We start from the raw sequence: 17,032 nt of genomic DNA on the forward strand, positions 1-17,032 counted from the left end.
ACTGAATTTTTTTTTAACATTTCAGCGAGGACTTACTTACATTTCCACTATATCAACGATCAAAATTGAGGATAACCTATGTTTGGCGCAGAATTTTTTTGGTCTTTACTCTTTAGCATTTTTGTATGTACCTAATTTGTATTATGTACCTACTTAGAGTCGCGAGTTGGATTCGCACTTGGGCAATTTTTTTTTCGTTGATAATGAATTGATATTATTATTTTTATTAATTAATACGTATGTGTGATATGATCATGATTGTTTTAATTAAATAATATAGGTGAATATCTATGTTACTCTACGTCTACGATACTTACCGTACCGGATACATACCTACCGGAAGATAATGTTTAAAAAATATAAGCAGCAATAGAAATGAAATTCGCTGCAAATAATGAATTTTTTTGAAATATTCTTTTGGATATACAAAATTTTACCTCAAAAAGAAACAAGAACTATTCGCCACGCAAATTAACAATCGACCGCGCACATGCCATCGAAACGAAATAATAAAATATGATTAGTAATTTACTGAACATAGTTAATAAGTGCAGTTACAAATTACAATAGATTAGAAAGCGAAGAGGGGCGGTGCGGCGAGTGTCGACGTATGCTTAGCTAAGCCGCAGAGCGCGTGGAGGGCACGGGCCGCGCGCGCTGCACGCAGTAGCACGGCGGAGCGCGCGCGAGCGGTCCTCTCCTCCCGCGCCCGCGTCCTCTTCAGCGCCCGCCTCCGCCTCCGCCCGAACCTACAGCTCTTGTGCATCTATAAAGCGGAGACCCTGCGCGCACTTGGACGCAGTTACGGCTTAACCACGTTAACCCTTATACAGTAGACACCTCCGCAAACTGTGTGCCGTTCGTTGTTTACAAAAGTTCAGTGTCATCATGTCTAACCAAGAATGGGGATACACCGGTGAGAACGGTGAGTGTACCTGCTTACGTTATTTACATTGATAACTGTTGAACGCCACTTACAAAAAACCGGTTTGTTTACATCGAAGCACGTGACCGATTTCACGCAAGTACATAAGTATGCAACTCTGAAATATAAAGCAGTTACTCTACAAGCGCTCTTCAGTTTAATAATATGAATTTGAATAAGTTAATTATATCCATAAATTTATGACTCATTACAATACGTAAATACAAACCAGATACCTACTTATTACGTAGAAGGTAAACAACAGGGTTTTTCGTTAAATAGTTTAATGGTCTGTTATTATACACAATAATGTGAATCAAATTCGACTTTTCATGACACATGTTGATGTTAATACAAAAAAAAAAATATTTTCAGTAGGAATAGTGATTTTGCAATATTCCTGTCTCGTAGTAATCTTAATCATCCATCTAAATAATCATAAAGTAAATAACTCGGCATGTGTGTCAAATATTATTATCTCATTAACGTCTAGTGATATAAAAACTCTTAATTAGAGTTTAGGGCGAGTACATAAGGAAGATATATAAAGAAAATCTGCCTGAAATACCTTCCTTATTTCCTTATTGTTATAAAGTTGTGTTTGATAAATATATTCCCAACATCCACCATCAACAATTAATTAACGAGTTGTTAATTAAATAATAGTTCTAAGTATTCAATTGTACAAATTACCAGATAGTTAAATAAAAAAGTATGAACCTATATCTATTGATATATATATGAGCAGGTTTCATAATATTTTTTAAAGTTTTACAGAAAAATATCCTGTATGGACCAGTCAAATCAGGCCTATTTCAGTCCTAACATTCAACTCGTTAGTTTAGTCAAAACCCTGAAAACTGACCAATTTTGAATTTAATGTGGTTAAATATTTTTTTTCTAATTATAAATATGTCCTACCTTCACTATTATAATATATAATAAAAAACAATAGATAACAAAATTTCATACACCTAATTTTAAAAATAATTAAATAATATTTATGATGGAAAGTGGCCGCCTTCGCCCGCGTATTCAAAGAAAAACCCGCCCTATGTCTCAGTCTGGATCTTCAGCTACCTACATACCAAATTTCATTGTAATCGGTTCAGAAGATAGTATTTGCGTGAAAGAGTAACAAATATCCATCCTCACAAACTTCCGCATTTTTTATATTAGTAGGATGCGGAGAGAGTGGACTAAAACATAATAAGTCTTAATTTTGTAGTTTTGTAGTATGTATTAAATAAAATATTTTTTCTGCTCAAAGATAAGGGTCTATAATATTTAGATACACACCGTATATTCTATAATTCTTAAAATATTACCTATCTATGTATTTTTACGAAAAACTAAATTACTTTTTGAAGTGAAACTTCTTTATCGGGGTTGGACAAAAATTTAGTGTAACATTTTTGCGTTACGCCGTACGCGTGACATTTTTGCGTTACGCCGTACGCGTGACATTTTTGCGTTACACCATACTCGTGAAATTTTTAAGGTCATAAAGAAGTTTCACTTCTTACGTGTGTACTCTAGTACACGCATACATTTTTTTTAATACTACGATAGTAGAACATAATATATCTTATTTTTACCTATATGCTATACCTATATATGTAGGTATATATGGTAAAAAAAAATCATGACCAACTTTAAACGGTTGTTAAACGCTTAAGCACGATGTTGCACTGTAAATATTGTATTTTATTATTCAAAATGTTTATTTCCTTCTACCTAGTTATATAATGTTATATTTTGACAAAGATATAAGTTGACCGTATAAATAATTTTACTGCATTTCATTTTGAAAGTAATCAATACTTGAAAGTAATAAGTAAGTGCGATTAGGAAACTAACTGATTTGATCACTATCAGTATGAAATTAGGTACTCTGATTGAACATCTTAATAAATGGTAATATAAAAAAAACTAATTAATTAATTCAGATTTCAACTGTTGATGCTAAAAATAAAACAATTAAATAAAGTAAGTACATGACTCAAATTAATGTTTATGTAATCGTAGGCACAACTTTTTTGTCTCTAGCGTACAGTACCTAAGTAGTTATCTTTTAATCGCTATCATACATTTTCCCTTTTCGCATGGCTAAATATTTTTTTAAAGTGAAACTTTTATTACATCGTCTCAAACTTTTTGGTCTGTGTAGCGCATGTCGCGTGACGGTCGAACCGTACGATAATTATCGTACAAATACGATAATTTTGTGCCTAAATTTCACTTTTACCGTGGTTTCATAAAACCACACAACATTTTTCTTTATGCAACATTTCTTATTCCATAAATATGTATAGAAATAGAAATAAACAGTGTCTCTATAATTGGATTCGATAAGACGATGTCGATATATCGTGACGATGTCTATGATCTCGACAATCGACATCCGTTACTTGGGAATTATATTATAGCTGATAACTGCGTGTTTGTCGATGCAAATAACTTCAACTATAGAGAGAACCACCAGTTATGACTTATGAAATTATGACTAGTAATAACGTTAGTCTTTTTATTACCTTCACAAAGGAACGTGATCCATGTAAAACGTAGTTTTAAATTTTCAGATGAAAGCCTGTTTATGTAACAATAACAGTTTAAACAATAACAGATTATTTTTTTTAGATTTATAAGCGTGCATGTCATAGTTTCGTACAAGGTTTAACGAGGAAAAGCTAAATCAATTACAATTTGTAAATAAGTAATATTTTATATCATCTGTCTACACTCACGGAATTGAAAATGTACCTGAAATTCATCCGATTAAAATATCGTTGTTTTAAAAACTCCGCCACTAGATTTATCTCTATCACGAAGACTTTCTATGAATTATACATATGGACCTGGATACATTTACCCAATTTCATTAGTTTATATAGAACTTATAAATACATGATTTACATATTAGATACGTTGCCGAGCTACCTTTGAAAGGCTCGGGGACTGTACGAGAATATTTTAACGATGAAATATTTAAAATAACATGTTTATTTGAAAATAAATGTCGTTTGTCGGTTTTCGTTTATTTTTTTAATTTTGTTGTTATGATGAATGTGTAACCAATCATCGATTAATAAATTTAAATGAAAAATACTGAGATGTGTATTATAAGTGTATTTAATGAAGCCACAAATGAAGCCGATATCATACAATAATAGAGGCCGGCAGTAGCAGATTCTTATTAGTTATACATTTCTTATATTATTCATTTTGTTCTTTTTTCAACTCATTATACATACTTATTATACGATTTTTTTTGATAATACTATATGATTAGGTATAATAAATAAATAGATAAATAGGCCGATAATAAGAAGTTCCGTTCACGCGTCCGGGCGCGCCCGAATATAAAACCGAATATAAAACAAAGTTCATCGGCGCATCCCTATAAAATGTATTCTTGTAAATATATTATTTAACTAGCGGTCCGCCCCAGCTTCGCCCGTGGTACATGTTTACGTTTTCTCTACATAAGAACCATCCTCGTACTTCAAGGAATAAAAAAAAAGAATTATCGAAATCGGTTCAGCCGTTCTCGAGTTATGCGCTTACCAACACATTTTGCGATTCATTTTTATATATAAGATATACAGGGTGTCCCACTGTTGGTATACTAAGCTCAAAGGAGGTTATAGTTTTGCATACGCTGAGTACGTAAAAAATACTTAAAAAATTCCAGACGCATTTTTTTTTCAAATAGATGAATTCTTAAAACTCTATGTGTACACCCATAACAAGCAACCCGCCCATTTTTGCCACTAGCACGTGAGCTATCGTTTAAGATTATGTTTTCATAGACAAAATGCTCACATTAGAGAAGCGGTATATGACGGCACCGCGAAGCTAGAGAAGAAAACATGGATTTTCAGGAAAAAATTATCAAAAAAATTTTAACGTAATTTTGTTGTTTATGTATTTTTACGTGATCAGTTGTATGCAAAACTACAAGTTCCTTCGCGCTTTACTAAGCGCGAAGGAACTTGTAGTTTTGCATACTTACCAATAGTGGGACACCCTGCATATGTTAATATATTATTTCTTGATGGTTTTAAATAAATAACTTTATGTTTTTATAATAAGTATAGATACAAGTTACTACTAAAGGATGACATATTCTACTAATGAAACTTGGAGACTTAATATGATTGCAAATGAGTCTACAAAATTACAAATACAACAACGGCCAAGTGCGACACTGGTTCCGTTCAATATTGTAGGATATCGAGTCTCAGATTTTTTCCGCTTACTTTTATTATAAAGAATTTTTTATGTTAGCATAGGTCGCGATCAGCTTCCTAACTGCATAATTTTATATAGAATAATAAATGCAAATTAACGACTGCTATATGTACAAAATTGCGGCCACGGATTTTTTTATAATCAAGATGAAAATATTGAACAAGTACTTATATTGGCGTAAATGTGAAAGTAACATGTTATTATTCAAGTTGCGAGAAGATAAATGAATTCATAACACTTGTAACTTAAGATAACACATTGTAACATAAAAGAGTACCTCTATAGTCTATACAATACTGGTGGGTAATCTCATTGTACCTTCCTACGATTGTTGCATGCTGATAATGATGAGGTATTTGCGGTAATTCGTATTGCTGTGATGACACATGGTTAGAATACAGTTTGAGAACTAACTACACCTTCTATCTTATCATAATAAAATTTAATCAGTCGGTACTTACAACTTAATGCATACTTATAAAGCAGCCATGTACGCAGTGACATTTCCGAAATATTTTTCTAGTTTTGTAGTAATGACGTAGGTACTGTAAAATTTACGTTTATAGCAAAAACTGATATAAGAATAGAAGATTATTGCCAGACGATTATAAATTTTTGCTTTCATTGTTTTTACGTCATATTTTATGTAATGATTTATAGTGTCATTAAGTCAGTAGGTGCACTTGAGAGTTGAGACAGACTCACCGGTTGAACAGATTGTTGGTTGCGGTGACCTCGACGTTTACGTTTCAGTGCGGAAATGAAGGTTAATCGTTGCTCGCTATTTAACAATTAATATATTCCCTCGGAATCAGAAAGAACGTTATTCGAACGCGCCTAAATAAGGAAGTGATCGAAACTATATAATTGAGGTTACGATACTTACGATTTACGAACAAGATTTCATTGAAGGATCAATTTTCAAAACCTTAATTTTATTATGTAGGTGTACTTTTCTCGCGACGTCGCGTCGGCCCTAATTTGCCTCCTTTCTTTTTCCGGATTTGCCTTGAAACTTGGCAGTTCAAAAACTTCACACAGCAAAATAAGTAGGTAGATATGAACCTATTAATAAAATGTTTATGATTAAACAAAATATGTAAAATGTTGCTCTGATAACTGATTATTTACCAATCCATTATTTCAATGTGAAAATTTGATGTCAAATCATCATTTTCTACACCTACTATGTATAGAAACCTGTTAAAGATGGGTCAATATAACACAAAGAGGTCTAATTGTATGTGATAATTGCATTGTTATCTATTTGTTAAGCCGTTAGCTAACAATTAGGGATTTTATGATATATTGTATAAGAATAAATAATAAATAAATAAATAAATATTATAGGACATTATTACACAAATCGACCTAGTCCCACAGTAAGCTCAATTAAGGCTTGTGTTGTGGGTACTAGGCGACGATAAATATAATATTTAATAAATACATATATAGATAGTAACACCCAGACCCAAGAACAAATAATTGAGTTCATCACACAAATATTTGCCCTGACCGGGGATCGAACCCGGGACCGTCGGCTCAGTAGGCAGTTACTTTACCACAGCGCCAAACGCGTCGTCATCATCAGAATGATCTTGTTTTTTTTTTAAATATACATAAGATAATAAAGATCATGTCACACCTAACTAGCTGAATCAAATAATAAATATACAAAATAAATTTAATTAGTAGCCTAGCCTCTTTATAAAGCGCCGCCGCGGCCATTCAACTAACGGTCTGGACCACAGTCTGGATTGTAAATAATCGGAACTAGGAAGGCCAGCTATAATAATTAATATTAAATACCAAGTTACGATGGAAGTAACTAGGTACAAATCTTTTATATATAAATGAGGTAAAAAAATCATCTGCCCTTTTATGTGTATGCGCGTATTCGTCTCACTTGGATTTTTTATATTTAAAGTAGGTATACTGTATACCTATTGTTATAATATGCTAAAATTTAGGACTAGATAGATACATAGGTATATTTGACGTATTAATTATTTATTAAAAACTATACTTTGTCATTAAAAATCTACTCAAGTAACTACTTAATAGTTAGGTAAGTAATTAATATAAAGTAAAATACAGTGAAACTTGGTTAAGTGGGACCTGGATAAGTGAGAAACCTCCATAACTGGAACTCATGCTGAGGTCCCAACACTTTGGCACTGAATTACCTCTGTTAGTGGGACGAGGTAAACCTCTAAGTATATCTGGGATTTGTTCTTTCGATTTATCATCATAGTTACCTCTATAACTGAGACAGCTAGTAAATTTATATGTATAAACCTCTGTAACTGAGATAACATTGTTTGTTTAATCATTCTTATTCTACCCTATCATATATTTTATATAATGATCACACCTGTATAACTGAAATAACCTGTATTTTCACCTCTATTAATGGAACCCTCTGTAAATGAGACAGATATTTATTTATACCTGTATATCTGAGACACTGGGTAAGTGGAATACCTCTATAAGTGAAACGACATTGCAGGTCCCTTGATGTCTCACTTAACCAGGTTTCACTGTATTTCTAAATTTTTAGATTTATATATGCTATATATATATGCTATATGCTCTTAATTCCCGAAGTCAATGTGTTTTAAATTAGCTTTGGCCTTTGAACAAATCATTCCATCATCAGTATACTGCTATCAAGCTAATATTGGTTTTGGCCGTCACTAATTGCCATCGGCATTAAATAAATTTGGTGAACAATTCATTTGTTTTTCTAGAACCACAATCCTCTCGGTTCTCAGTATTTTTTTGTGTTTTGTAATGTATAAAGCAAAAGACAAACTACAAAATGCAATTCGAGCAGAACCTATATATGTGATAGAAATACATAGCTTGTTAGTGTTATCATAAATAAGCAAAATCAAAACCACTGCTACGATACTTAAATAAATTTTACGATAAGTACCTACATATTATTATAAAATTTCAATTTAACTGAAAATCTACACGATCGATTAAAATAAATAGATAATAGTTGAAAACTACGTCTTTACCGACTTTGTTCGTTTCTTTGAGCGGATAGTTTTTACCTACATATATATATGAGTTCAAATTAATATGTACCTAAATATATCAACAAATTTCAATCAAAAATTTGCTAACGAGTTCTCTACATTTGGACATGATGATATTGCTATTTTAATTCGTCATGATCACGAAACTATGGGTTACGACTGAGTGACCCCAACGCAACCAATGTCACTAAAATCTACATAATTATTGTATTCAGATTTTCAATGACGCATAAATTAATGACTTCAATGTGGTCATTACAATTATATAAGTATACTAGCGGTCCGCCCCGGCGTCGCCCGTGGTACATATGAAAAATAGATGTTGGCCGATTCTCAGACTTACCCGATATGCACAGAAAATTTCATGAGAATCGGTCCACCCGTTTCGGAGGAGTATGCAGACTAACATTGTGACACGAGAATTTTATATATAAGATATACCAAATTTTGGAGAATATTTTGCAATTTCCTATACACGGAACAATATCGACTGATTAAACAATTATATAATATACCTACTAGCGGTCCGCCCCGGCTTCGCCCATGGTACATATTTCGCAATAAAAGGTAGCCTATGTTCTTTCTCAGGGTCTAAAGATTATCTGTTCCAAATTTCATCAAAATCGGTCCAGTACCTAGTTTATGCGTGAAAACCATACATACATACATACATAGGTACAAACCTTTCCTCTTTATAATATTAGTATAGATAGACAAAAGATCCTAGAACTAATAACTATTATTTCAAATATTTTTTTTCTGATACTAAACACAAAATAATTTGGAAAATCCAAAAGTGCACGCCTCATAATTTTTTTTTAATAATTATTTATTAATTATTATTTTTGTTTATTTAATAACAATTAAACCACATCGAATCAGACCCTGAAAAATGAAAGGGTTCTATTCCTGAGCATACTCAAGCGTAAGAGAAAAAAAAAGACTCGATTAGTAAAGTATTTCGGTCGCTATCGTGTTAACAAGAAAAAGGATCCGCACATACAGACACACGGACGTCCAAGACAGAACTTTTTTAAACTGTTTTTTAACTAGTTTAAATAACAAAAATGACATCAAAAATATCATGAACGTTAAAAATAGTGTTTTTTCTTAATATGTGTGTGTATGTATTATCTTACAAGTGCAATGTATGATACATAAAGACATTTTAGGTTTGAAAAATCAGATGTTTTGCGCGAAGTGACAGTAGTACCCACCTCAACGCTTCGCTTATGAGGCGTGCAATAATTCATAAGTACTTAAATACTAAAATGTATCGCTACCGATTCGAGATATATTACAGGTAACTACTAGGTACTTAACTGAAACCGGAAATGTAGAAGAGAAAATGTTCAAATTATGGACAAAAACGTGCATTTAACAGTTAGGTAAGGTTATTAATGTACAAACAACCTGAAAAAATCATACGAGGTTACAATACTTGGTATTTTTCTAAGCAACAACATCATGAATGTTATAAAATAGTGAAGGATTTTTTATATCAGTGATTAAATAATTTACCTAGGTAGGTACTTGTCACATTTGTCACTTCCGTCACATCTTCACCGCATAAGTAAACACTTGGTAAACACTTACCATTGTATAAAATGTAAAAAAAAATTGAGAAACGCTCACCATTGTGACATCCCTTCATCCTTATCATATCAAGTTGATACCATGTAATTATACAGGGATTAAAATTTGTCATAACTACAAATATGAGCTTGACTTTGATGTGCTTGATAGATAATATTTTTTATACTTATCAGCAAAGTCTCAAGCAAAGAACTTTCAAACTGGTTTACTTTTACATCAACTAAAGGATACAAAAGGAAAAATACCCTAAAGCACTTTTGATCGTTTGAATTAAATCATGTGAATTAGAAAAAGTGGGAGAGTTTTTTAGGATTAAAATAATGATTATATATATTATAAAGCTCAAGAGTTTGATTCTCTTGTTAGGTGGTTGGTTGGAAGATAATCTCAGAAACTACGGGTCCGATTTGAAAATTATTTCAGGCTAAGACGCTATGGCCAATAGTAGAGGAGCAATGCGAGTATGACCGCGGGGCACAGCTTGTATTAATCATATAACCAATATATTTAGGCCCTTCTACGTGGGTAGAGAAGTTCCCAGAAGCAAGAGGTGCAAGACAGAGTCCTGTAGATATCATAACGACTCAGGCGAGTAGCGGCGGGAGCGCACCACCACTAGCTTGGCAGTACTCTGTCAACCACCCCCGCTCCGTGGTCAACCCTGGATACTGCTGGCGCGTAGACGAAAATGGTTATAACTCAGGTAAATATTACAGCATTAACATTTATCTCTCTTATTAACATAACCTTTACATTTAGTCGGAATCAGTCGTAACGCTATTCGATAGTAAACATTTTCCTCATCTGCTTATGAAAGTTTTAATGACTCATAATGAAATCTCGGAAATATTACCATAACCAGTTTTAAATATCTATATTTAGTTTAAAGAAAATATTAATTGCAAAACTGTATTAAAACCTTCCTATCACTTATAAAATATAAAAGAAAAGATTAACTGCAGCGAACAAAGCTTTTCACAAAAATTGGTAGGTAATAGGTACGTCACTTATTTTTAAAAGACTGTCTATATTTAAGCATGTTATTACATTTCCACGATATTGACTTTTGGGGGACGTATGCACGCAATAATTTGCTATACCAATAAATGTTACTATACTTCTCCATGTGCCACTGATTAGCGTGTAAGTGGAAGTAAGCAGTTTTGCGCAGTGGGTGCGAGTCAATTTGCAATTCCTATCGATTCCAGACAACTTCCCCGTTTACTCGCATGAGTCACTTTATTGGTATCACTTACATGGTATATAATTTGTATATTGCATAGTGTTAAGACTTAAAAGCAATACGTAGTTCTTGTCAATTATGTTTGAAGCAATCGGTTTAAATTCTAATTCGTCTAAAAATAAACCACAATGTACTATAATGGGCACTTAGAATTATTCCTGAAACTAACCGAAAATGTTGTGTTATTCATAATAATGTGTAAGAGCACAAAATTATAACAAACATTTGGTTTATTTCTAGACTACCTACTTTAAATATTGCAGTATTCTTCGAACCATAATAACGATGTCTACATACACGAGTCATTTATTTAAAATCAGGGAAATGCTTTTCGATTCTATTTGAGTAAATTTTTTAATGTTACTATTCTACTCGAGATCGACTTTGCAATTTATAGAATCTTCATATAATATAATTTGATTACTGCCACCGGTTTCGTAACCATACTATTGAATCATAAACTTAAATTTTCAGAACTAAGAGGAGGTCCATTGGGGTCAGATGTATATAAACTGCAACAGTGGCATTGCCACTGGGGCGCTGTAAATGGCGAGGGTTCAGAACACACGGTTGACGGTCGGTCTTTCTCCGGAGAACTTCACCTTGTACACTGGAATACCAGCAAATACCGTAGCTTCTCAGAAGCAGCTGGCCAACCGGATGGACTAGCCGTACTTGGTGTATTTTTGGTGGTAAGTTGAAAATCATGAATAATAAATACATTATCCTTGACCATTGATTGTATTTGTATGGAAATAAAAAGTTTAATAATGTACTTTGAACGATCGATAAAAAAATCAAATCATATTTATGAGAACTGTAAGAAAATATTTTTTTGAGATAAACTTTTTCATACAACAATAACTATTCCTAATATAATTATATATTCCTAATATAATTTCCTACAACAGTATCTCGGAAATAAATATACTTCAACATACCTACCTTACTACATAGAAATAAGCATTTCAGACAGTACAAAAATCTAAAATCTTTGGATGTTACTATGCATATGTAGGTATGTTTTATATGAGATGCATTGAACTTAATTTGGCACTTATAGTTAGTACTTAGCCGTTGCTAGTATCAATACACAAGTCGGACACTTGGCTTGCATCCGTGCTGCATACGGATCAAACGATGGGATGATTGGAAACATCCGCTATACGCATTTAATTTCAGAGCGTTCTATTCACCAACACAACTCTTTAAATTCTGTTTGGAGATTAATACGGGCACACTACAATCTCTCGGCTTCCGAATGCTACTTTCACTTTACGCGTGGACTATTCTTATAATACCTATTTCTTTTGATACAACAAATTACAGACTGTATTGACCTCACGACTTTTCTTAACTATATCTATTAAATGCACATTTGTAAATGAATTTTGGATATTATAAACACAAATCTCTCAAGATGTCATATTCATATAATTTATCTTTCGATCGTACGTAGGTAATAGGTATATATACCTAGCTGATTAATTATCAAAGCTATGCTGTTTTCAATATAAATTTATGCATGATATTGCATATATTATATCATCATATAAGCATTCAACTTATATAATTTAATCTAGTTTATATTCGTCACAGAAGCCTTGCAACTCAATCCTTTTACCGCGATACATTCTAACATCTATACGTATTCTAACTCAAACTTAGATAACTGAATCGTGTCCTATGCAAACTATTAATAATACCTAGGTACATAATATTATGACATTGTATAAACTGTAAATGTACAATAAGGATAATAGTTGTGATGTGTGTAACACAATACATACCTATATCCTTAGCCTATATCCCTACAAAATATGTTGTGTTACATTTAATGTAACTTAGTATTTTTATATTGTTTAAAATACATAACTATTTAAGTGGTAGATAATCATATTACCTATGCAGCTGATGATCGTAATTACGAAATAATCACGACTTCTTTAAACATTAAATGATAGGTAAATAGGTACCTACTGTTTACAACCAATCTTTGTCTAAAATAAATTACATAAATAAATATTACTTGAATGTAGATATAATTATAGAAAGTGAAATGTATTTATATGTACACCTACCTACACAAGAACATTGCATGTTCATTATTAGTTACGTAAAGATATGAAAAGATACAGCCGACCTTTCTCTCGTGTTATCGTCACTATAGTATCGTAACTACATATTTAATAAAATACTGTTTGTATTATTTAACCTATAATTAATTAATTAATAATTTATGAATAATAATTTTTAATTCAGGTTGGATCGAAGCATGAAGAGTTAGACAAGGTCGTACGGCTACTTCCGTTCATCCAACATAAGGGAGACAAAGTAACAATGTCCGAACCTTTGGATCCAGCTCACCTTCTACCAAACCAAATTGCTTACTGGACATACCCTGGTTCACTTACAACGCCGCCTTGCACGGAATCGGTCACCTGGATCCTGTTTAAACAACCCGTTGAAGTCTCTGCTGAACAGGTATATACGTATCTTACTAGGTACATGTTACAAATAATAAATAGCATATATTACATAGGAAAAAATATAGAATGATAGGTTGGTTTGGAATTTTGAGTACCTAAGCAGTAAACATCGCTGAACTATAGAACAAAGTCGCATCCTACTGTCCGTCTGTCCCTATGTCAAACTAGTACGCCACTGATTTTGATGCATTTTTTAAATAGGTAAATTGATCCAAAAGAAAAGTTTAAAATATATTATTCCTTAAGTTTTAGTCAACCCGGGCGAAGCTGTGTGGCTGTGGGCAGAAAGCTGGTTTAGCAGAAACAATAATATTTATGTGGTGAAGACTGACGACACCGGATGAATAACAGCAATAAAAATATACTTCCAAACTTATTCTAAATTGTTGTTGACTCTATCCAATAACATTGACATTGAAAATTTCAATAAGATGATTAAATCATGTGAAACTAATATTTTATGAAATAATATTGCAGTTGGCGTTGATGCGCAAGCTCAGATGTGGCGAAGCGTCATGCGGCGAGGAAGCTATGGAGCTGCTCCACAATTACCGGCCGACACTTCCGCTGGGCAACAGGGAATTGCGCGATTATGGACTTAATTAAAACAAATTTTATTAAACAGAAAGATTTACGATTCACTACTTTTCAACACCGTTTCCCGATGTATTAATCCGATTCGGGAAACACAATATCAAAGAGTGAATTTATCTTAAAATCTCGAATAGTTTTGGATCTGTCGTAGATTTTGTAAATCAAATAAGTATTTTAATAATAATCGCAGCTATTATTGATAAATACGGGTGAAACTAATACGTCATTAGAGGCCTTATTATTGTAATGAGAATGTGCCTTAAATAATATTATGATTAAGTAACAATACGTATAGAATTTCCTATTTATTCAACATTTAAATATACATAATGTTTACCTAAATATTTGATGTATTTCAATATTTACCTTGTGTATTAATATTACTTACTTACTAATAGGCTATACCGCTATAGTAATAAAATACTGATTCGATGTGAATAAATGCATTTAATTATTCTCGAATCAATATTAATTTTCATTGCCAGTTTCATTGAATAATCCAATGTGTGCATTATAGATAACGTCTTATGATTAAATCATTGGAATTGTGTGAATTTTTATTATTTTAGTCCTTATAAAGGTACTTTGTACATCAGCACCACAGTTATGTTAACTGTGTTGTCTATTTAGTAATTAGATTAGATCGTAAAGTAAGGTATTATGTGAACAATATTTTGAATATGTGCAGAAATTTTGAACAAATGCAGTGTTTCAGTTCACTATGAACTTTAATAAAATTGATCTTCAATAATGAGCTAAGAAAAGATACCTTAATATAAAAACACAGCTCCATAGCGCATCGCAGATCTCAAAATAGATAATTGTAACGTTGCAAATATGTAACATTGAATGTTCATATTATTTTTCAGTAAAATACTGTATATTTTAGTTAAATAAAATTAAATACGTACATATACCTATTTCTGGCTTTTATTTTTCTTTCCGTCGCGGTCGTTGGCAGTAAAATATTATTATTACTCGTACGGCTGAACCGATTTCGATAATTCTTTTTTTATTATATTCCTTGAAGTACGAGGATGGTTCTTATGTAGAGAAAACGTAAATATGTGCCACGTGCGAAGCCGGGGCGGAGCGCTAGTACCTAACTATATACCTATTAATAATTATAAAAATGTAACGATTGTTGGTGCAGTTTTAAAATACTATATTCTATAACATTAATTAATTAACAAGATTGAATTAATTATTATTATAAAAATAACAGCCGTACGGCGTACCCCAAACCGTATCTCTAATAAATTTAAATAATTCCGCACAATGCTGCTGCTGCTGCTTTGTGCGGAATTATTAAACAATAAACAATAGGTATTAGGTACCTACATAATTACATATATACTTAATAACAAACATGCTACGAACTATAGGTACGAAACTTGCACCACCAAATGGCTTCGAGAATTATTTTAATTCTATTATATGTGTATTATAGTTGTTATTGTGATTAGGTTAAGATTTAGTGATAGTTGTAAATCTACTTACTGGTGTTCAGTAATCCCAATTTCCAAAAGACTTCTGTTGACATTTGCATTTGGCGCGGTCGGAAAATGACCAATTTTCATTTTGCTATTCCATATATGTATTAATAATTTACTCCACAGAACACTAGTATGGTTTACTCTTTGTTTTAAACTAATAGAACTAAACACTCGACATTTTACGTATACACAAATACAATATATTTATTATTTACAAGCTAAGTAGGTATTATACATACAAAGAATCGTTGTTACACAAATAGAATATAAATGAATATATTTTAATTTTAGAGTATATTTAATACATTAATCAATCAAAACTATGAATTATTAAACCACTTTTACTGTAATTAATTTAAAGAATTTAGAAAACTAAACCAACCACACTTATCTTCTCAATTCAAATTTCAAACCAAACTGATCGGTGTTTACTGTAGAGTGTAGAGTGTAGACTGTAGTGATGTAAATTTATCTATGCACCTAACGATATATTCTAATGTAGATAATGTTGCAATCAGTTGCAATAAACATCAGAAAAGTGAATTTTCGATTGAAAAGGGTCTTTTCCGATATTAATTAAAAATAAAGTGAAAAGATAAATATTTCACATCCAATAAATTACAGCATATATTTTGAGACATAAAAAGTATTCAACAAATTTCAAGAAAAAAAAATGTAAAAGATAAAAATAAAAAACAAAATATTGAACATTTTTATTTTTACGTTAGGTATGTGAAAAAAGTTTTAATAAGAGAGTTTTGTATACTTACGTGAGTTGATAATTCTTTTCGGCTAATGGTTTATATGTATATTTTATCTTTGTCGGCTATAAAGCTGCGCGACCACTGGATTGGAGTCGAAGCGTACGGAGCGGACGGATTTGTTGCTTTGTATTGATTTCTATGGTAGTGCGTGCACTGGATCGGTATTTCTGCGCCTTCTTTATATTCTTATTAGATTTTTTGTATTGACTTACTCATATGAAGGCAATAAAAAAGGTTACCATGTTAAAGTCTTAAGTAATATTTTTAAATAACCTTTTTGATATAATATTAATTAAATAATATAAGAACATGGAGGTAATTGATATTGCACGCCTCATAAGCGAAGCGTTGAGGTGGGTACTACTGTCACTTCGCGCAAAGCATCTGATTTTTCAAACTTAAAATGTCTTTATGTATCATACATTGCACTTGTAAGATAATACATGCACACACATATTAAGAAAAAACACTATTTTTAACATTCATGATATTTTTGATGTCATTTTTGTTATTTAAACTAGTTAAAAAACAGTTTAAAAAAGTTCTGTCTTGGACGTCCGTGTGTCTGTATGTGCGGAGGATTCTTGTTAACACGATAGCGACCGAAATACTTTACTAATCGAG

At 32.0% G+C, this 17,032-nt stretch overlaps 1 protein-coding gene across 1 annotated transcript; it reads left to right on the forward strand.

The window, feature by feature from the left end:
• Positions 1-620: 620 nt before the first annotated feature.
• On the forward strand, positions 621-15,068 carry CAH1 (carbonic anhydrase 1). Its single transcript, XM_090102707.1, has 5 exons — positions 621-925; positions 10,334-10,525; positions 11,540-11,757; positions 13,328-13,549; positions 14,032-15,068. Exons 1-5 carry the CDS (start codon positions 889-891, stop codon positions 14,158-14,160), a joined length of 798 nt encoding a protein of 265 aa, XP_089958833.1. The 5' UTR covers positions 621-888; the 3' UTR covers positions 14,161-15,068.
• Positions 15,069-17,032: the final 1,964 nt, after the last annotated feature.

This window comes from Colias eurytheme, chromosome 6, assembly GCF_061535395.1.
Source record: "Colias eurytheme isolate Ceu_HAF_F1 chromosome 6, ilColEury1 Martin Lab GWU primary, whole genome shotgun sequence".
NCBI lineage: Eukaryota > Metazoa > Arthropoda > Insecta > Lepidoptera > Pieridae > Colias > Colias eurytheme.